This window comes from Stegodyphus dumicola, chromosome 3 (assembly GCF_044657685.1).
Source record: "Stegodyphus dumicola isolate Sdum_Otavi_A_Nest chromosome 3, ASM4465768v1".
Lineage (NCBI taxonomy): Eukaryota > Metazoa > Arthropoda > Arachnida > Araneae > Eresidae > Stegodyphus > Stegodyphus dumicola.
The window spans coordinates 92,561,096-92,582,527 of NC_140770.1; the positions used below are offsets into that span (position 1 = coordinate 92,561,096).

The 21,432-nt window shown below is 28.8% G+C and overlaps 2 protein-coding genes across 3 annotated transcripts in view; one reads left to right on the forward strand and one right to left on the reverse strand.

Moving 5' to 3' along the window:
* The first annotated feature begins 242 nt into the window (after positions 1-242).
* Positions 243-11,792, forward strand: LOC118183580 (bolA-like protein 2). The gene is made up of 3 exons (XM_035353178.2): positions 243-455; positions 762-856; positions 11,611-11,792. Exons 1-3 carry the CDS (start codon positions 390-392, stop codon positions 11,711-11,713), a joined length of 264 nt encoding a protein of 87 aa, XP_035209069.1. The 5' UTR covers positions 243-389; the 3' UTR covers positions 11,714-11,792.
* A 3,934-nt stretch (positions 11,793-15,726) lies between these two features.
* LOC118183582 (serine/threonine-protein kinase D1-like) overlaps positions 15,727-21,432 on the reverse strand; it is a 72,554-nt gene continuing 66,848 nt past the window's right edge. For both annotated transcript variants that reach the window (XM_085813074.1, XM_085813075.1), the window contains exons 20-21: positions 19,455-19,540; positions 15,727-16,689 (exon numbers count right to left, since the gene is read on the reverse strand). In XM_085813074.1, coding sequence (XP_085669200.1) covers positions 16,465-16,689; positions 19,455-19,540 — 311 coding nt within the window. In that variant the 3' untranslated portion in view covers positions 15,727-16,464. The remainder of the gene's footprint in view (positions 16,690-19,454; positions 19,541-21,432) is intronic.

Here is a 21,432-nt window from a genome sequence, read left to right on the forward strand (position 1 = left end):
ATTTCTAAATGCAGATGATAATTCTTATAATATCTATCAGGTTTGTATGGACCTTAGTTTATCATAGATCTTGTATAAAACGTATCTAACTTGAGGGCGATCATCTGATCGAAATATCAATTCCTCTTTTGAAGAAGGAGAAATAATTTTTTAAATTTATAAATTAAATTTAAATAATTTGTGGTCAGCCTTTTTTATTTTTTTTCATTACTTACCTTTTCGTCACTAGGTAGAAAGTTAATAGTAAGATGCACCAAAAGACTGTTGTGTACTTATTCTGAACGGCGAAGCAATATGCTGTAATAACTAATTCTATTTATTCACAATCTTCGTCAATTCGTTCTGAAAAATAAAACATACGTAGAAAGTTTATCTTTAAAAGCAGCACAATGGTTGTTTATTCTCAAGAGTATATTGAGAAGAAATTAAAAAATGAATTAGATACGTCATTTATTGTTAGTATTTCATTCATATTTATAAGCCGTTATCTTGTGTGTTCCTTAATAAGCTAATCATTTTTCTGCGGTATCGATTTTCTTTTATAAACGGCGTGTAAAAATAATGTATGTTAAAAAACGATTATTCTGTATAAATTTACCTTGCAAGAATATATCGTGTTATTTTAGATACAGTTAAGATACATTAAAATATGGAAACAATTCGTAAATGATTTAGCTTATTCTGGAATCATTTTATGTTTGACTATATTTAAAAGTTTCCTATTTTAATAATAGTATGATAAATATTATTTTACATTCTAGTCTGTGGAAGACCTATCGGATGGTTGTGGTGCAAAATTCAATGCTATCATTGTGACTAAAAAATTCGAAGGTGTTCCTTTGTTGCAGAGACACAGGTAATAATGTTTTACTTGATGGTATTCTCATCTTTACCTTTTAATATATCATTATAATGGCAGTTTTTAGTTTATGACACATTTTGAGAGTATTTACTATTTGAATTATAAAAAAAGAATTGTTTGTTGTAGCCCAGATATAAATATGTTTCAGCGTAAAATATTTTTGATCTTGCACACAGTCATTAATGTATTTATAATAAAGGTAATTTGTATGCTGAAAATTTTATTCCTGTGACTAGAAAAAATATGTAATTGTCTATGTAAAGCTAGTATTGAAAATTGCTATGTAGATAATTATTTACATAATTTCACGTCATCAGGCTTTAAAATCATCTTTTGAAAAAAGTAAATGCTATGGTATGCCAATAATTCTAGAATGAATACAAAAATGCAAGCAAATTCTGTGAAGAATAAATTTTAAAGAATTATTTATTTATCTTTTGCAGTATTCATTCATTTTATGTGATGATAAGGTGAGTTCAGAGGGTGGGAAAAATAAAACAAAAATAAAAATATTCAAAATAAAGTCCTGCAACAAGAGATCAAAATATACATAGTAGTTTACTTATTTCTTTATGCAAAGCAGATTTATTTATGTATTATATTTAATTGCTTTGATAAATCTAAATTTAATTGTCTTTGAAGTTAACATTTGTACATTTGTCTGTTTTTACATGTTCAATGTTTAACTGAAGCTGATAGGCTTAATATAAAATACAGCATATTTTGAAATTTCAAACTATATAATACATTTTTTACAGTAATGCAACTTAAACTATGGAAGCATTTTGCAGCTATATCCCTTTAATGAAGCGTGTTTAAGACCATAGACCTGTTATATACTAGACGGAGCATCGCCATTCAAAACCGGGTGAAAAAGTGGCACAGGAATGAGCTGCAGAAGTTTGGGCATGAAATGGAACTGAATCCAGACTTTGGCGTACTATCGCCATGGCTGGTGATATTTTCCTCTCTTTTCTCTCAGTTCGAAATGCGAACTTGGAAAGACGTCATTTCGCAGAGGCTGCCGTTGAATTTGCAGAAGAGGTTAGATCGATAAACACCAGCCAAAATTAATAATTTCCCTAAAATTGGACACTCTACTTTAAAATTTAACTTTATTTTAAATTTTAATTTTTAAAATTTAAATAATTTTCATGCTGTAGAATAATATTTTGCAATATGTCCATCGGCGTCTACAAAATTTTAAATAAAATAAAAAAAAAACTGGAGAGAACAAACTAAATAATAAATAATATACTAACAGCAAACTAAAAAATAAATAAGTAAAATAAATAAATAAAAAAGAAGGTTTTTAGTACTTAGGACAGAATAAAAAATAAAAAAATAGATAACATAAAAAGAATGAGTGAAAACAGAAAATAGTACAAAAAGGAAATTTAATATTAATACGAAAAGGAAATTTAATACGGTGTATTACAGAGAACTACAGAGTAGGCAAATCAAAGTGAGAAAGATATTAAATAAAATGAACTAAAAATGGATGTCAATATAGCAGATATAAGTTAAAAGGAAGAGAGAGAGTGGTAAATAATTAAATTATGAAACAAAAAGGTGGTAAATTAAGACTTCCTTTTACTAGCAAATATATGTATATATATATATATATATATATATATATATATATATATATATATTATGCACGTTGCACAATGTAGTCATACTTATTTTAAATAATTTTAGAAGGTAAAATTTAAATAATGTTCATTATTTTTAAAAAGAAACTTAAAACTATTAAAGTTTTGAAATTTAACTGCTATATAATTGCTATTTTCTTAATACTTAACAAATTCTTAATATTTGAATAAATGCCAGAAACATGATATAAGAAAGAAAATACGTGATTGAAGGTAAACAAATTTGTTATATTTGGATGCAAGAAAAGGGGATAAAATAAAGTCATTCATATCCCCCCCAAAAAAAACATAATTTTATGCAGTTCTTACACAGTGTTACATCAACATTACCAAGTATTAAATACATACATTACTACTTCACACATGTCCGCATGAGCAAACGCATACAAAGAATATATAAACAAACGTATTCAAAGCAGTCTGTTGGTGTATAAAAAATGTCGCCAAAGCAGAATACTAGACTAATTAAAATTATATTGTATTACTAAAATTTTAACATTTTTTTCAGAAAACAGTTATTAGAAACATACATATATATTAAGATACTTTTATTTAAATGTTATTTCAAGTATGCATATATTATATAAAATTAGAAAATCTATTTTTTATTAGAAAAAGGCAAGTAGAGTGGATAAAAAAACCTCTATATTTTATAAAATTAGGTTTTAAAACATTAGAAAAAGCTCAGTTGTGAAATGTTACTCTTCCATCTTTCACATATCTGGAATTACATCCATATGCGGAGCACGAAAGTATCATTTTTGAAGTCCGAAACAATGCGCTTACACGCAAAACACTTGCTTCTCACAAATTCTCCATAGAACTGTAATGGTAAGGAAGATTCGCGGGAAATAAGATGTGGGAAATGTTCCAAACATCACGTGGTTCGCATTCCTGTTCCCCTTCAGGGTTGCCGTTTCTCTCTCTAGTACATTACAGCTCTACGTTTAAGACATCAAAATGGGGCTGATCTTTGGAATATGGTAACAGGTAGTTTGGCGACATTTTGGAGGCGATAAAGGTTACTACCTAGGACTTTGGTAATAATGTGAGACGTACTCAGTTCCGATTACGCATTATTTTGTGTAAGGGAAATGAGAGATCATGAGATATGTCATGTGATATTAATGGACGAATTACAGTTCTTTAATCGGAAAAGGAGGTAAATTTGGAAAAATTATTTTGTCTGGATTTCGGATTTAGAAATTAGCAGTAGTACTGCAGCCGATTGGAACTCTTTCTGTAGGGATGTGTGCATGCCACGTAATGAAGATTCTGAAGAAGATTAGGTAAGTTAGTCTTTTTAATCATTTGAGGATATTATTTTTATGCATTGTTCTAAATGTAAGGAGTAAATAAATTAATGTGGTATTATTGGAAAATTGTTATTAGCAATGATTTAGTTTAAAGTAATTAGGATTGTAATGTAATTTTTATTAATTTAATGTATGTGCTTATTTCTATTTTAAGTAATGTTTTTTATATAATTTTTAATTATATTTTAATTTAATGATCGTGATTTTGTGAGTTATATGTTTGTAGTATTTTGGAATACGTTTGAGTAGTATACGTTGAGTATTTTCATGCATTTTCGTGAAATTTTTCTAATTTATGAGAAAAAAGCAGTGTACATGGATATAGTGAAGAGTGTTCGCAATGCCATTTTTGTGCAATTCTGGGATGTTTTTTTAAGTAAAAATAAGTCGAGGTGTACATGGTTTAGTTATATTTTAATTAAATGATAGTTATTTTGTGAATTTTATGTTTGTAGCAATTTGGTAAACATTTCAGTTGAAGTAAACGTGCATGGAAATAATTTAAATATTTGACACTAAGTATTTGTAACCATTTTTAATATTTGCGGTAGAAATTCGTTGCTGACGTTTATAATATAATAGATAATTAAGAGGTAAAAGTTTTTGGATATTTTATTTATTTTATACGTGGAAATGTTCATCCTTGGAAAGGGTATATACTTTTTCGTGATCAGGTAATTTCATATATGTTGTTTTTACCGGATTTAAAGATTCACAAAATTTTCATGCATTTTCGTGAAATTTTTCTAATTTATGATGAAAAAGCAGTGTACATGGATATAGTGAAGAGTGTGCGCAATGCCATTTTTGTGCAATTCTGGGTTGATCTTTACAATATGGTAACTGGTAGTTTGGCGACATTTTGGAGGCGATAAAGGTTACTACCTGGCACTTTGGTAATAATGTGAGCAGTACTCAGTTCCGATTACGCATTATTTTGTGTGAGGGAAATGAGAGATCATGGGATATGTCATGTGATATTAATGGACGAATTACAGTTCTTTAATCGGAAAAAGGGGGAAATCGGGAAAAAATCTGGAAATTTTGTATTTGGCTTTATTCTGTGTTGTGTGAAACAGTGTTCGTGAATTTTTGGATCCCATGGCCGTAACTAAAGTGAATTCGAAATGGGTATTTATGTATGTATTAATTTAATGTATGTGCTCATTTATATTTTAAGTAGTGTTTTTGAATTTAATTATATTTTAATTAAGTGATAGTTATTTTGCGAATTTTATGTTTGTAGGAATTTGGTATACGTTTTAGTTGAAGTAAACATGCATGGAAATAATTTAAATATCTGACACTAAGTATTTGTAATGGTTGCGGTATGAATTCGTTGGTGACGTGTATAATGTAATAGATAATTTAGAGGTAAAAGTTTTTGGATATTTTATTTATTTTATATGTGGAAATGTTCATTACTTTTTCGCGATCAGGTAATTTCATATATGTTCTTTTTACTGGGTTTAAAGATTGAGAAAATTGTCATGTATTTTCGTGAAATTTTTCTAATTTATGAGAAAAAAGCAGTGTACATGGATATAGTGAAGAGTGTGCGCAATGCCATTTTTGTGCAATTCTGGGATGTTTTTTTAAGTAAAAATAAGTCGGCGTGTACATGGTTTAGTGATATTTTAATTAAATGATAGTTATTTTGTGAATTTTATGTTTGTAGGAATTTGGTACACGTTTAAGTTGAAGTAAACGTGCATGGAAATAATTTAAATATTTGATACTAAGTATTTGTAATGCTTGCGGTATGAATTCGTTGGTGACGTGTATAATGTAATAGATGATTTAGAGGTAAAAGTTTTTGGATATTTTATTTATTTTATATGTGGAAATGTTCATATTTAGAAAGGGTAAATACTTTTTCGCGATCAGGTAATTTCATATATGTTCTTTTTACCGGGTTTAAAGATTCAGAAAATTGTCATGTATTTTCGTGAAATTTTTCTAATTTATGAGAAAAAAGCAGTGTACATGGATATAGTGAAGAGTGTGCGCAATGCCATTTTTGTGCAATTCTGGGATGTTTTTTTAAGTAAAAATAAGTCGGCATGTACATGGTTTATGTGTATGTGTTATTTTGAAAAACGCGTAAGGAGTATGGTATTGTGCACTTTTCCCAATATTGCAGTGAATATTTGTCATGATTAAGCAGTTTTGTTAGATAAAATTTCTAGCATAAGTGTAATTTGGCTAGTAGATTGTTGGAAGAAGTGTTCAGTAGATAAAAAGAAAAGAAACATGCCTTTACTTCGTGAAGACAAAATGGCGGCGGGAAAAAAAAAATAGAGGGTTGCTGTAGGAGAGTTGGTCGCCAAATTTTCGCCAAAAAAACGCCAAGTTACCATAATGTAAAGATTAACCCAATTCTGGGATGTTTTTTTAAGTAAAGTCGACGTGTACATGGTTTAGTGATATTTTAATTAAATGATAGTTGTTTTGTGAATTTTATGTTTGTAGGAATTTGGTATACGTTTCAGTTGAAGTAAACGTGTATGGAAATAATTAAAATATTTGACACTAAGTATTTGTAACTGTTTTTAATGTTTGCGTATAAATTCGTTGGTGATGTTTATAATATAATAGATAATTTAGAGGTAAAAGTTTTTGGATATTTTATTTATTTTATACGTGGAAATGTTCATCTTTGGGAAGGGTATATACTTTTTCGCGATCGGGTAATTTCATATATGTGCTTTTTACCGAGTTTAAAGATTAAGAAATTTTTCCTGCATTTTCGTGCAAATTTTTGTAATTTATGAGAAAATAGCAGTGTAGATGGATAAAGTTAAGAGTGTGTGCAATGCCATTTTTGTGCAATTCTGGGATGTTTTTTTAAGTAAAAATTAGTCGACATGTAAATGCTTTATGTGTATGTGCTATTCTGAAAAATGCGCAAGGAGTTTGCGATTGGGCACTTTTTTCCAATTTTGCAGTTAATATTTGCCATGATTAAGCAGTTTTGTTACATAAAATTTCTAGCATAAGTGTAATTCGGCTAGTAGATTGTTGGAAAAAGTGTTGAGTAAATAAAAAGAAAAGAAACATGTGTTTACTTCATGAAGACAAAATGGCGGCGAAAAAAAAAATAGAGGGTTGCTGTAGCAGAGTTGGTCGCCAAATTTTTGCCAAAAAATCGCCAAGTTACCATAATCCAAAGATCAACCCAAAAGGGTTTTTAAAATTTTTAGCTGTAAATTACAATATCAAAGATTAGTAATGTATCAACACATGGTGAAACTTAATATTTCAGCTTCTCATGATTATCCTTTTGTTTTTAAACAGCTTGAAGAATATTGTTTCCACGATGTGAATTTCATCATATGAGACAGCGATTCGTTGTGCGAGAGAAATATACGTTTTTAACTATAGTTTATTCTTATAACTTAAATGATGTATTTCAGTATTTTCTTGTCTAATATCATAACTCAAGACTAAATTATACCAGTAGTAAATAGATTACTGTGCCATTATTTTGAAACTTTATTTTTGTTATGAAAAATTTCAGAGTAACACTATGTTCCTGTAAAATTCAATGGTGATAGTAAGAATGCTGAAGATAGATACAGCAAAAACTATGAAGTACTAAGGAAGGAATATAAAATTTTGTTTCAAATTATTATGGCATGAAACAATTTTACACTGATGACATACTGTCCCATTCAAATGCTTTGCTGTGAGTCAAATTATTTCAGAATGATTAAAATACATAGGTCATCCATTCTCAGTCAAGAAGATATATCACATTATAATGCTTTATTAATATATGCAACATATGACTCATTGAGGATGTTAGATACAGAGGTTCATGCTGTTATGAATGACAGTTATAGTAAGTGTTAGAATTTTGGAGTAGCTTAGAATCATCTCAGTCCAAAAAAGCATGCCTGCAGTAGCCTCACTTTGCTTATTATTCTGTAATTCTGGTGAAGTAATTAATAAATTTCTTCAAGGATTGTAAAGATTTTAAGCATCTGTTTGCAGTATTTGAATGTGTACTTGCAACAGTGACAAGGGAACATAATTGCTTGCATATGATATTGCTTATCATGATACTGGTTCAGTGACTTATCTAGTTTGGTTGTTTTCTTAACAAGTTTTTGGCCTTAGCAAAACTGTATTTCATCACCCTGTTTATTTACTAGATTTATCTTTCCCAAATTGTATTCTGTTTTCTGAACTGAAACTGGAAAAGACTGGTTTTGGTGATGTTAAGAAAATTCTGATAATCTGAACAAAGTTTCTCAGTGTTATTTGCAAAGAAGGAGTACTAAAAGTGCTTTAAAATTTTATTTATTTATTTGTTAGAAATTTCTTGTTATAATATGTGTGAAGAATCATATGCAAGAATGTTTCTACATTCTTGAGTTGCAGATTAAAATTTTGATTATAATAGCTGCTAAAACTTGATATTTTTTTAATCATCTAATGAATCTCATTTTTTGACAGAAATGTTATTTTAATAAAATCCAGGAATTATATAAGCCATTTTGTTTAGCAGTTTAATCATATACTAATTGAACCCATGCAAATAGTTCACATTGGAAATACTTCAGTCTTTGGTTCAGTATATTTAATACTGAATGAATACATATTATCTTAGTCACTTTATTCAAAGTCACCAAATTTTCCAGGTGCATCAAATCCTGGCAACTATGAACATAAATAGTTCTTCAGTTTAAAGCAAATAACGTACCTTTTTTTCATGTATTCTTTTTATTTTATTCCAAGTTCTGTTTTTATGGATCAATAACGATATTTTCCCCTAAAACTCTCTTTTGAAATATGCACTTCTGGGATTTACCTGCAGTGGAAAAACTGCAGCACAGTTTGTGCAGGGATACAATGTTTTAAATATTTTACCACAAAAGTGTAAAAGGATTTTTTTTTTTTTTTTTTTTTTTCATCTCAAAAAATTGCTGAACTGTATTAAGCTGGTTATAGTAATACATAAGTACACATCTATTCTATTTTATATATTATTATATTAAATTCCTATTTTAGTAATATTGAATGGAACAATAAAAGTAGTGTTTCAGAATTATGAAATTTTGTGGCCTAGGATTTGCGAGTTTAAAAAAATTGAAGTTTCTGAAATTCAAACCAACAATAGAACTGTCAGTATAGTCTGGACAATATAATATTATACCTAAAAGTATGCAAGAGAATTATTCAAGAGAAGAAATAAAATGATTCAGAGATCAAATCCATATCTTTTTTATTTCTTTGTTTTGTATCCTAATGCTACAGAGAGGCTGGGCCATTTAAAAGTTGAATTAATCCATTCTATAATAAATCAGTTGTATTTTGTCTCTAACAAGAGTAAGACTTCCTCTTGTTAGAGACAAAATACAACTGATTTATTCTGTAGGCTTTTATTTTTCATGCTAAACTTCAGTATACATTGTATCTATTGAAGTCCTTGTATGGCCTTATTTTCACAACATATAGTACTTGCGAAAGGAAAAATACTTTGAATAAGGAAATTTCTCATGTTATGGCATTTTAAAATTAAAAAATAAATTTTGGAAAAATTATGAAAGCCAACTTCTTATATGCCATGCTTCTTCCTGTCCGTGTAATTATCCTTATTCTCGAAAAAATAACTAAAACTTCTACAAAAGTTTGATTCCCATACAATAAAAAATGACTAACATATTGAAGTTGGAGGTCATCGTGACAGGTTATACACAACTGAAGAGCAAAATGCTTGTATGTAATTAAAAACATAATATCAGTTTAGAATATGTTGCTGATGTTAAAAGGTTAAGTTGTGAAGACTGCCACCTTGTGTAGCCTTATAAAGAGTATTGCTCAATATTTTTTTTTTTTTTTTTTTAACCAAAAAGGTCTTATTCATTGAATTTTACAGAATTTGTGTTCCAGAAAGCAGTGGTCAAACTTCAGTATTGATATATGATCAACTTGTATCATTATTTGCTCATAAATTGCTTCAATAAAAGTTTTTTAACAAAATCATAACTTAAAAATATAACATACTAATAAAACACAAAACAAAAACAAAAAATCACTGAACAAAGTTAAAAATTGAAAAAAATAAGTACTTTCCCTTAAAGCCATATGAAGCATTTTCAGCATCATATTAATGCATGTTGGATTGTTTTTCTATACACATTTAGATAGATACAATAAATCTTTACTGAATGCCAGAGTTAACATCATTAATATATTGTGTGTACAGCAAAATCACTTTCTGCAAACTTTCTATGGGAAAAAAAAAAAAAAAAAAAAAAAAAGCGAGTTAGGTATAATTTAGATTAAGAAAGTATGTATAATTTATACAAACTTAAATGTTATTGTAATTAGAAGGGAAAAAGGAAACAAATGTTAATTGAAAGGATTTCTGTTGCTACTTAATTTTATGTAGGTACTTTTAAATGATTTAAATAGCTGGTAACTTTTGCTTGGGACAATGTCTGATGGAACTCTTTAACCATTTCTTAGGCATGCAAAGTTTTTCAATGTCACTCATAAAAAAATTTCTTCTTTCTTCATTTGGATCAATCTGCATTATAAAAGTTACATTCCTGTGCCTTTTTTAACAATTTATTTAACATGTATGTTAAAGGCTCTTCTTCACTATCACTGCTTTCATCATGTGATAATGTTACAAGATTATCCAGTTCTTCATTTGTCGTTTTATGTGTGTCATTTTTGACTGATTCTTTAATTTCCTCTTCCTACATGTCTCAAAATTCTTCTGTTCCTATTTCTTTTGCAATATGTGTGATTTCCATGGCTTCATTTTCAATTTAATAAACCCTTTAAAATTTTAGATAATTTCTGACTGGAAGTGCTGCCAACAAGCATTCATTTTTGATGAATTTACTTGTTCCTATGTGAGTTTAATCATTTTTGTGCAGTGTCTTATGTTTAATTGCTTCCAAAATAAGTGTAATGTGCTTTCCTTCATCTAGTGCTTTATTTTCAAGATTTAAACCTGCCTGACATAAAAGACTTTGATTATTTTTATGATTTCTTGATCCATTGGTTAGTGGTGTTCAGTTTAAAACCTCTACATTTAGATGCATTGTTGTGAGGGCTTCAGCACAATATCCTGGAGCAGTATTGAAAATTAGAAGAAATTTTAAACTCGAGTTTTGCTGTTTTAAACAATGTTTCACTCCTGTAATGAATGAATTCTCAAACCAGTCATTAAAAAGAATTATTGGAATATGGGCAGTTTTTGGCAGCATACAACATGTAATTGAAATTCTCACATTGAAGAAATTAAATGGAGACAATTAAGATAACTCATATACACAAAATCACGTGTTCAGCGAGGGTTTAATTTACTAAACTCCCCATCACAATCACTGATCTTTTTCATTTGTGACTGTACTGTTGAACTGTTAAACTTCATCAGTAACATTACTGAATTTGCACATTTAAAGATCTGAGAATTAGTTGTTATATTTTCATATTATTTTTTCCCAAAGTCAACAGAAGAATGTTCCTATACATATGTATATATTACAAGATAGATACTTAAAAAATAAAACAAATTTTATTGTATGCTCAATGAAATGTTAGTTTTTGATATTTAAATAGAATTTATTTAATGATTTTGATGTTTTAATTTATATTTCATCAGGATAACTGTAATATCCAAATATTTTATTCATATGGAATGACAATTCTATATTCAGTTTTTGCTAGTTTTTGAGAAGCATTGCTTAAAATAAAATTTTAAATTATGAGAGAGAAAATATTTCGTCTAAAATCATTTTTATGCCCATTATAGGATGGTAAATGAAATACTGAAAGAAGAAATGAAAAATATTCATGCATTCACCCAGAAAACTTTAACACCTGAACAATGGGAGAAACAAAATCAAGCTAATTAATAACGACTAGGCTCTTATTTAGAATATGAATTTAGTATAAATATATTTTCATTATAATAAATGTGCATTTCTGTTGTGACTGAAATTCAATTATTTATGTCTTTTATTTTTTAATCTAATATCATATCTGCCAACTTTTAGAAGTTGCCACAAATTATGCCAAATCTGCTTGTTCTCCTTATTACATGAAAAAAAAAAAGTACATACATTGTTTTTAGAATATGAATTTTGTTTAATGTCTCTGAGTTTCATGCTTTATCAACATTTGGTGATTTTGGAATACATTTATCTAAAAAAGTATTGATTCTGAGGTTTGTGAATTTCATTGCTGTTTTTAATAAATATAAAAATATTATGATGTCATTAAAACAATAATACTTAAAAAAATTTTTGTTTAAAAAAACTGACATTAAAATAAAACAGGTTTTTAAATTATTTTTGTTACATTTTCAAATAATTTTTACTTTTCATTTTGGCAACATTTTTCTGAACCTTAAAAAACATGATAAATGTTATGAAATGCAGTTTCCAAATTATATTTCAATGAAGCAAAAAAGCTATTTTAAACACTTATTTTAATAATATCATTTGTGTAATTTTGTCCCGTGTGGTGTAGGTTTCTCTGTAAAATTAAACTTTTTAGCCGAGAAGGGCTATTAATTTCATTTTGTGTCGAATTACTATAAACGTGTGTCACTTTTCAAACTGTTGCCATCTAATGTTAGAGAGTTGCATTATATTTAAAGAAATTAAACACTGAAGAATCTGCATGAATGTATGTATGTTTCTTGCATTGTGAGAAAACAACAATACCTAGAGCCATCAAATTTTGAATAACGTAGTCCTCCACTCAAATACAGCCATCTGGAAACCCAAATTTAGAATTTGTTTTATTATCTATTTCAGATCTTGTAAATCTTTAATGAATTTTTGATAACAAACTCAACAATTTCAAAGCAAGCAAAAGCAACGTTGTATAGACTCCAGCATGCGAGACCGTGTATCGGAAATTTCTAAAGAATGCTTTTTAAAAATATTTTGTGATATTGCTGTTGAATTTTATGGTTTAAGTGCAAAGAACTCGATATTTAATAAATAAAGGTAACACACAAAACATTTAAAAAAGCCACTTTGGGTGTAATATAAAATCTGAATTTTTTTTTTTTTCCTTCTTTTCAAAAATCTTGATTTTTTGCTCTTACGAACTTGACAGGTATGTAGTATTCTAATTTATTATTTTTGGTGAGTCTGTATAATGCTAATATTATTTATTTTTACTGGGGGGGGAAAGAGAAAATTACTTTTATGTGAGTCTTTTTGCCACATAGATGCAGGTTTATAGGTTTCACACAAATACAGGAAAATATATTCCTGTATTTAATTTGCATTTTATTAAATTTTTAATATAAAGGTTACATAATTACACTTTTTCTTTAACATATTATACTACACATTTTAAGTGTTTGTGTATTATATACATTTACAACTAAAATATAAAATGTGCAATATATAATTGTGGCTCATGAAATTTTTTTTAATTCTAATTTCTTCGCATCAAGTTAAAGGTTGGACTCCACTGAGTAGATATTATCATGAACTTGAAAAACTGAAAGAATGATGTAGAACTTCAGTTTGATTGATAAAAAGGTATTTTTTAAATCCATGTTTAATGCATGTACTTCTAAAGACACAGAAAAATTCTGGTGGATAAAAAAGTGTAAAATGTGAGGTAATAAATAAAGCTCTAATTTATATAAACATGTTAAAACAATTAGATCATGTAACTGGGCATTATTAAACAAAATTTGTAATGACAAGATCTCTGTGATATTTCTTTGCTATACATGTAAGATTTGCTATTTTAAAATATTATTTCTCTACAGTTTCAGAAAATTAAGCATAAATTTCTTTAAATCATCTTTCAATACTATTTACTACTTATCTGTATAATTAATTCATAATTTTATTTTAAATTATTAATAAACAGGTTTACTGTATTTACATTTCAGTATTTTTTCCCCACAAACCCAAATATCTTGAATAAGTCCATTATGCAAATAAACAACCACTGCAACTAACAATCATCTTTCTTAAGAGAAGCACCTTAACGGAACACCCTAAATCATCTGGAACTGTAGATGGTTATCTTAAAAAGAATTCACTCTACATTTAATTCGAATTCAATATAAAAGTATGGACTAATTTCAAAAATTGAAACTCTGAATTGTAGTTATCTCAGCCGACACAAAAAATTTCTTCTATAACACACCATCTATTCATGCTAAATATAGTGGGAAGACATTTTACTGAATGGCTCTGCTGCTGCTGCCCTTAAAACACTTATTATTATTACTATCCCAAAGGGGCAATTTGCCCAGAAGGGCTATTAATTTCGTTTTGGCATTTTGCATTGTTTCAGTGTAAATGGTGTTTCACTTTTCAAAATTTTCCATCAAATATTGGAGCCCTGCATCATATTTAAAGAAATTAAATAATGAAGAATCTGCATGAACATATATATCTTTCTTGCACTGTGAAAAAACAATGGTACTTAAGAGACATCAAATTCTGAATAACATAGTCCACTCAAATATGAGCATCTGGAAACCCAAATTTGGAATTTGTTTTATTATCTATTTCAGATTTTATAAAACTTTAATGAATTTTTAACAAAACTCGATGATTTCAAAGCAAACAATAGCAACACTGTACAAAAAACAACATTTTTATCTCCAGTATACAAGACTGTGTATCGAAAATTCTAAAGTTATGCTCTTTTCAAATTATTTTGTGATATTGCTGTTGAGTTTTATGGAAGTACGAAGAACATATTTAATAAGTAAAGGTAACACACAAAATGTTTAAAAAAAATGCCTTTTTTGGACGTAATATAAAATCTAAAGGCTTTCAGATTTAAAAAAAAAAAAAATATTTTGCTTGCAGAGCAGACATTCTGTTCTACAGTGAGTGTCTGTAAATTTCATATCTGAGTATATTTCTTTAATAATGCAGGTTCTTTTATCAGTTTTAACCTATAATAGTCTTCTAACTGTAAAATCTCTTATAAGGATACATTAGCATTTCATGTCATACTCCTATCTTAAGAACAGACACTTCATCGTTCGTGTAAACAACTCACTCTCTACTCCACGGGCTATCAAGGCTGGCATCCCGCAAGGGAGTCTCCTTGAGCTCATCTACTATAATATCTATATGAACGATATCCCACAATCATTACACACCACCCTGACTATGTATTCAAAATAGAGAAATAAATCTTTCATAGTCAATAGCAGTAAAGTTGAGTTTGCATTAGTTTCCTATTTTCCCGCATAACATGAAAGTTATGTGGAAATACTTTCAATACTTACTAGTTGATTTATCTAAATTAAGTTTTTTTAACCCTTAGAATGTCAAGGCTCACATGTTTACTTAAAAAAAAAAAAAAAAAAAAAAAAAAAAAAGTCCAAAATTCCATTTCAGACTCGCACTTCTTCCTCTATTTATGAACAATGAGACATGAAAGTTTCTCAAATGATATCTTCTCTAGTTAATAATAAAGGAACTTCTACTAGCATGTGTGTATACTAAGTCATCTTTAACCTAAAGATAAGGAAGGAACTATAAAAGAATCCCTTTTATATACAATACTTTTGGGAAAACTGCACTTAAGGCTATTGTGTACTTTAAGGGAAGGGTAGAAACAGAGCATGCCATGTCAGTCATTTGAATGAAAGGACCTCAAGCAATTTGAATTAGGTGGAGTTGTACATATAAAAAAAAAAAAATTCAGTGCCATACGAACACATTTTATTCCTGACACAGCTTTCTAGAAGTATGTACTATTGTTAGCAAGTCACCCTTGATATAAGCATATAAAAAGTAAAATAAAAACAAAACTTTCTGAAAATGTCTGATATCACAGTCATCATTACACCTATTCAAGTAATCAGAGATGCATTAATGGATTTTAAAAACATGTCACAATAAAAATTTAAAAAATGATATTCAAATTTATTTTTATCCTATATTTTTTTTTCATTGAAAACTCAATGTAATTTTATTAATTGTAGAAGTATAAAGATTATAATGCTATGTTAATAAATATAAATTTGCATATGCCAAACTTCGCATCTCATAGTTCAGCTCATATGGTTTAGAAGCTTTGAAAAGGCAGATATTATTCTTAAAAATTCCAATTTTTACAAAATGTTAATTTTGTTAATAATGTTAAATTGAGGAAATATATTTAATTTTTGTTGCTTCAGTAAATGAAATGTTAAAAACAATAAATATTTTTATTATTTTCAGATACAAAATATTTCTGAGTAAACAGCAATGTAATATCATTGTAAATATAGGTAAAATACATTTGTTTAACAGTTCAATAGCCATTTTTAAATTTTTCTAAAAAGTTTAAGCTTTCTATATTAAAATCACATAAGAAAAATTCATAAATGATAATATTTGTTTTTAACTTGCATAAAAAATATTAAAAGTTCAAGATATGAAAGGTTATACTTCTAAATTTTGGCACAAGCTTTTTTGGAATGATGTTAAAAAACAATGCGATGATTCAGTTAAAGAGGTAATGCAAAATTTTTCAACATATGTAAATGATTTTCAACAAATGTAAACTAAAACCTAAAGCTGCATATTTTCAAAATATTAATATAATATAAGAAATGCAATATATTTCAGCTTAAAAACTGGAAGCCAATGGAATGTATCAACACTGTAGAATTAGATATTTACAGTCTAACTCGCCCAAAAATTCCAGAACTATTTCTAGATGGTTCTAAGGGGGTGTCAAAAGTCATTAGATTTTCTTCAGCATCCTGAGGCACCGGAGGTGGGGGTTCAAGATTATGCAATTTCCTGTATGCTTCCCACCGAGCATCATCCGATTGATGAGTCAAATACCTTTGCCCAACTTCTGATTCTAATCTTCGGAGATCACACCATGTCTGATAGTCCTTCAAAGAATTAAAAAATTATATATACATAATTTTTCAGAGATTTAAAGAAAATTTTCTGATGTTCCCATATGAGAAGATTTATAAAAGAATTATTCAAAGTAATTACTGTCCAGATTTTATATAATTCAGTTTAGTTACTATATTTTTTAAATAATTCAGCACATTGAAATATATAAGCGCAAAAATAATTTTGTGCATTTCATCTCCCCCCAAATTTCTTGATGAGGGAACACAAACATTAAAAAATAATAAAATATAGAATCAATCAATTATTCGATAAACTCAAGATCAAATTTTTAATATGCAATACAGATTAACTCATCAGTGAAGATACATAGGCACACACAAAGATGACTTTTCCTAAGATGACCAAGTAGTTCTTCATACTATTGTACTGTACACTTGCCTATTTTGTTCAAATAGCGACTGTTTTTGTCTTGCTAATTGATTTGTTTATGAATTTTGAATGCATGACATTTGAATGATAAAGCAAAAATAGTGAAAGAGTGTCAAGAAAATGGGGATATCTAATGCTCATGATAGCTCTATACTTTGATTTATGAATAGTGATTAGACAAGAATTTTTGTTTGAACATATATCATTGCAGATAAAATAATGACATAACTAGCAAACTACAGATTCTTTGAAGAGCTTGTAAGCAAAAAAATTAAACAATAAAAGGGCTATTGCCAATTATGTTAGTAATTTTCTTTCATATAACTTTTATATTTATGCAAAAAACAGTTCAAAACCTAATCCGATTGTGTGCTACAAGCAACAACAAGTGGTGGTAACAATGCAAAATTACATTAAGATAAATTAAAAATGTTAAAAATCCATCTCATATTCAGTTGGGAACAAACCATATGCACAAAAAAAAAAAAAAAAAAAAAAAAAGAGGCAAACTGCATGATAAGTGCAAAAAATACCAAAAATGAAAAGGAAAATAATGTAAAGATGTAAATTTTCCCCCCCTTTTCATTTAGATTCCTTTCATAATGAAAGTCCTTTCATGAAGGTGCTAAAAGAGAAAGAAGGAATAGAAGACCCTTGAATCCGCTGCCTACCTATTCTCCATGAAAACTGGGAAGGACATGGACAAAAGATGAACTGTCATCTATAAGCAACAACAATATGTTTTAGTGAAGTAACATATTTTTGAAATTTTAATGTCTTTCTGTGAAGTAAATTCTACAAAGAAAATTGCCAGTAACTTTCAGTAAAGTCACAAAGGAATTGGTAAAATGCAATACAAGTATTGAAAACATTTGTCAAAATTATGATTTAAATAATTTTCAAATGAAGTAAAAACAGGTTGGTTCTCCCATAAAAACTAAGAAATTATAATGAATATATTTAACCCGGAAATATTTGATTGTGCAATCTTTTAAAAACACACTTCACATGTTTAATATTTTGTATATGAAAATTAAATCGCTCTAATGAATCATCTTTAATAAGACTATAAAAATTAAATTTAATTTGAAATCTGAAATCACAAAGTATCCAATCAAGGCATTTAAAATTATGCCTTTCCACATGTGAAAATAACAGCAAATTTTTATGTATGTGATTCTTCAAAAATAAATATGTTAAAAACACAAATATTAATTTTGAAAAAATCTGTACAAATTTTACTAGAAGTTCATATTTTAAAATGTAAGTAAAACTAATCATACATATAAAACAAGAATGCTTTATAATGGTTCCCCATCATAAAGATCTTATAAATTTATGTCAAGACAGAAATCTTCAGAAGATGTGGTGGTGATGGTGGTAGTAAATTTCCTGGCACAAAGCCTTAAAAGGCCATATGTGCCAAACACATGAAATTTCAGAAGAATGTGCTAACAAAATAACATCTACACCCTTATTAACATCAATTTTGAACTTCAAGAAAGCTTCGTGAAGATTGAGCATCAGTATGATAAAACATTGCTACACATTTCAGTTTGCTATTCTCGTTAGAAAAAAAAAAAAAGCTTAAACAGTATAGGCATAAAGGTGCCCACACTCTTACGAAGGTTACCTTCTTTAAATTTAGAAGTGATCTTTCCATAACAGTGCAGGTTGGGGTGGGCTAGACTTTTTTAAAATTATTATTATTTTTCTACCACTATACCCCAGATAAGATGTCTATCGACTAGCTATACAAAATTTTAAAAAAAAGGAAATTTCAGATAAAAATTTATCTTCTGTAGGCACACCACATTCTAAACTTTTGAAAAATAGCAAAATTTTGATTTTTTCTTCAATTTTTGACATTTACTAAACACACTACTATCAAAATGCAGTTGTTCCTAATGGGACGTGTAAAGCATGTGAAACACAAAAAAAGTTGTCATTTTGTCAAAAAATCATTTTGTCTTCATGCCTTCATGTTATAGCAGTAGAAAAATTTTTCTTAATTTTTTTCGGCCCACCTTAATGCAGGTACAATTAAACTGAAGCACACTCGTGACGAATAGACCAATTTGCACAAAAGTGAAAGTACCTTTACATATTGGGATACTGTTATGAAGGCTTCTAAAGTATTCCCAATTCTTTATTTACTGACACATAAGGGGGGGGAATTGACAATATTTACTAACATCTGCATCATTTTGAATTTGCCCAAGCAGGTGGTGAGAAATTTTTAGCAATTTTTATGCATTTTATTGACTACAAAATTTCTTAAACTTTCAGTTTCAATATGGCATTTACTCAGTTTTTGCTATATACAATACCTACATAATAAATTATAATTTTTCTTAAGACTTACTTGTAGCCATGAATGTGATAAAGATTTGTCAACTGTAAATCTCTTCCTAGTCTTTACTTGTAAGAGATTGCTAATCAAATCAATAGCTGTATAAAAAATGAAAATTTAAATTCCACATCAAATGGCAATATGAATATTCTATTAAAAATATTATTATTTCATGCATATTTTTAAAATGTTATTTGAACATCTTTTTTGATTTAAAATTATTTTTAAGATCTAATTTAAAAGTATCTGTTTACACTGCAATTACACAATGGTCATCAAAATTAAAGTATAATGAGAAAACATATGCTCACTAATGTTAAAACCAATGTCCAATGCTGTAATTGCTTATGTTAATTAAATGCAACTGCACGCAAAATTGCATGTGCCTATACACATTAGTGCTAGAAATATGCAAATTCGGTGACTGACAATGTGGTGCACAGTGGATGAATGTTGGAATTCCAATCTGCAGTGTTATTTGAAGAGTGATCAGTATTCAGTAGAACAGAGGGACGGCAAACGCAAATGGATGCTGCCACAGATTTGAATATCCTTCAAGGTGTTATATTAAGAGTTTAGAGCCACGTTTTAAACACTGGATCGGTTGATAAAACAGCCTGGTCTAGGACGATTAAGAGCAACAACTGCATCAGAAAACTGTTTTCTGTCATTGTTGGCTTGAAGAAACCGTGAAGCGACTACAAGAGAATTCATTTTAGACCATCAGGCTCCCACAGGAACTGAATTAGCCATTCTACTGCTGCATGAGGGCTTAATGAAATTGGACTGTATGCGAGAAAAACTGATGTTTTGTGTCCCACTCACTCGAGCTTCCAAAGGGGCCTGTTTAAATTGCCATCATCATGTTTACTGCAGTCAAGAGGACTAGGTCCGAGTATTGTTTACTGACAAGTCCAGATGTAGCCCGAAATGTTATTCTAGACATGTTTTGATCAGGAAAGAGGAATGGAACTTGTCTTCCCTTGTCCATGAAATATCCCATTTCCACGACCGTGGTTTAATGATTTGGGGAGGAATCATAACAAATGTACACTCCGAGCAGCGTATCTTACAAGGAAGTTCTGTAACCACTCAGAGATATATGGATGAGGTATTGGAACCCCAAGTTACACTGTTTAGGGTTACTGTTGGCCTACAGTTTTTGCTAATGGATGACAATGTTCGGCTTTATCCACCATTTGTGGTGTCAGAATACTTGCAAACAAAAGATATCACTCAAATGGATTGGCCACTTTACTCACCCGACATGAACCCAAATGAGCAAGTTTAGGATGTCTTAGGGAACCGAATTTCAGTGCATCAAATTCCTGCCCAGACCCTCCAGAAGATAAACAAGCCACTTTTAGAAGAGTGGTGTGCAATTCCACAAGACTTCACCAACGCATATCTGAGGTGACCATACAACAGATTAAAGAAAAAAATTTCCGCAACAGATAACTTAATTTTTCCATAATTTTTCGTCCATAAATTTGGTTTTAATTTCAATATTTTGCAAATAATCAACTGTCAGACATTGTAATCTACATTAACTAATGCTTTTGTAAAAATTTCTTTTAATAATTTTTATAGGGTATCAGTTACATTTTATTTCTGTCACTATCCTTTAACTTTGATGACCAGTGGTATATCGGCTACTTGACCTACTCGATCTCATGTGATTTAATACCTTAATAGCTTAATTCTACATCAGAACTTTTCAGTTGAATATCAATAAAATTAACAAGAAAGTCTAAATCAATTCATTTCATTATATCCACAATAATGACATAGGAGATTCTCAGTTAAATCAAATTTCAAACAAGCTTTTTTAATTAAAACTTGTTCAACTCATCTGAATTCAAACTGGTAGCTACAGGCATTAAAATTAATAATAACTTGAGACTAGATACTCAGCACGAAAGATGAATTCTTTAACTTTTACTTTTCATTTACTAAAAATACTTCCTATTGCAGGATTAAGTTAGACAAT

What these genes read in the sequence shown, in the direction of transcription:
- LOC118183580 (XM_035353178.2), top strand. Translation starts at nt 390, where the DNA reads ATGGTTGTTTATTCTCAAGAGTATATTGAGAAGAAATTAAAAAATGAA. An exon ending in AATTAGATACGTCATTTATT is followed by an intron (nt 456 to 761) that starts GTTAGTATTTCA and finishes TTTACATTCTAG; the next exon opens with TCTGTGGAAGACCTATCGGA. An exon ending in CCTTTGTTGCAGAGACACAG is followed by an intron (nt 857 to 11,610) that starts GTAATAATGTTT and finishes TGCCCATTATAG; the next exon opens with GATGGTAAATGAAATACTGA.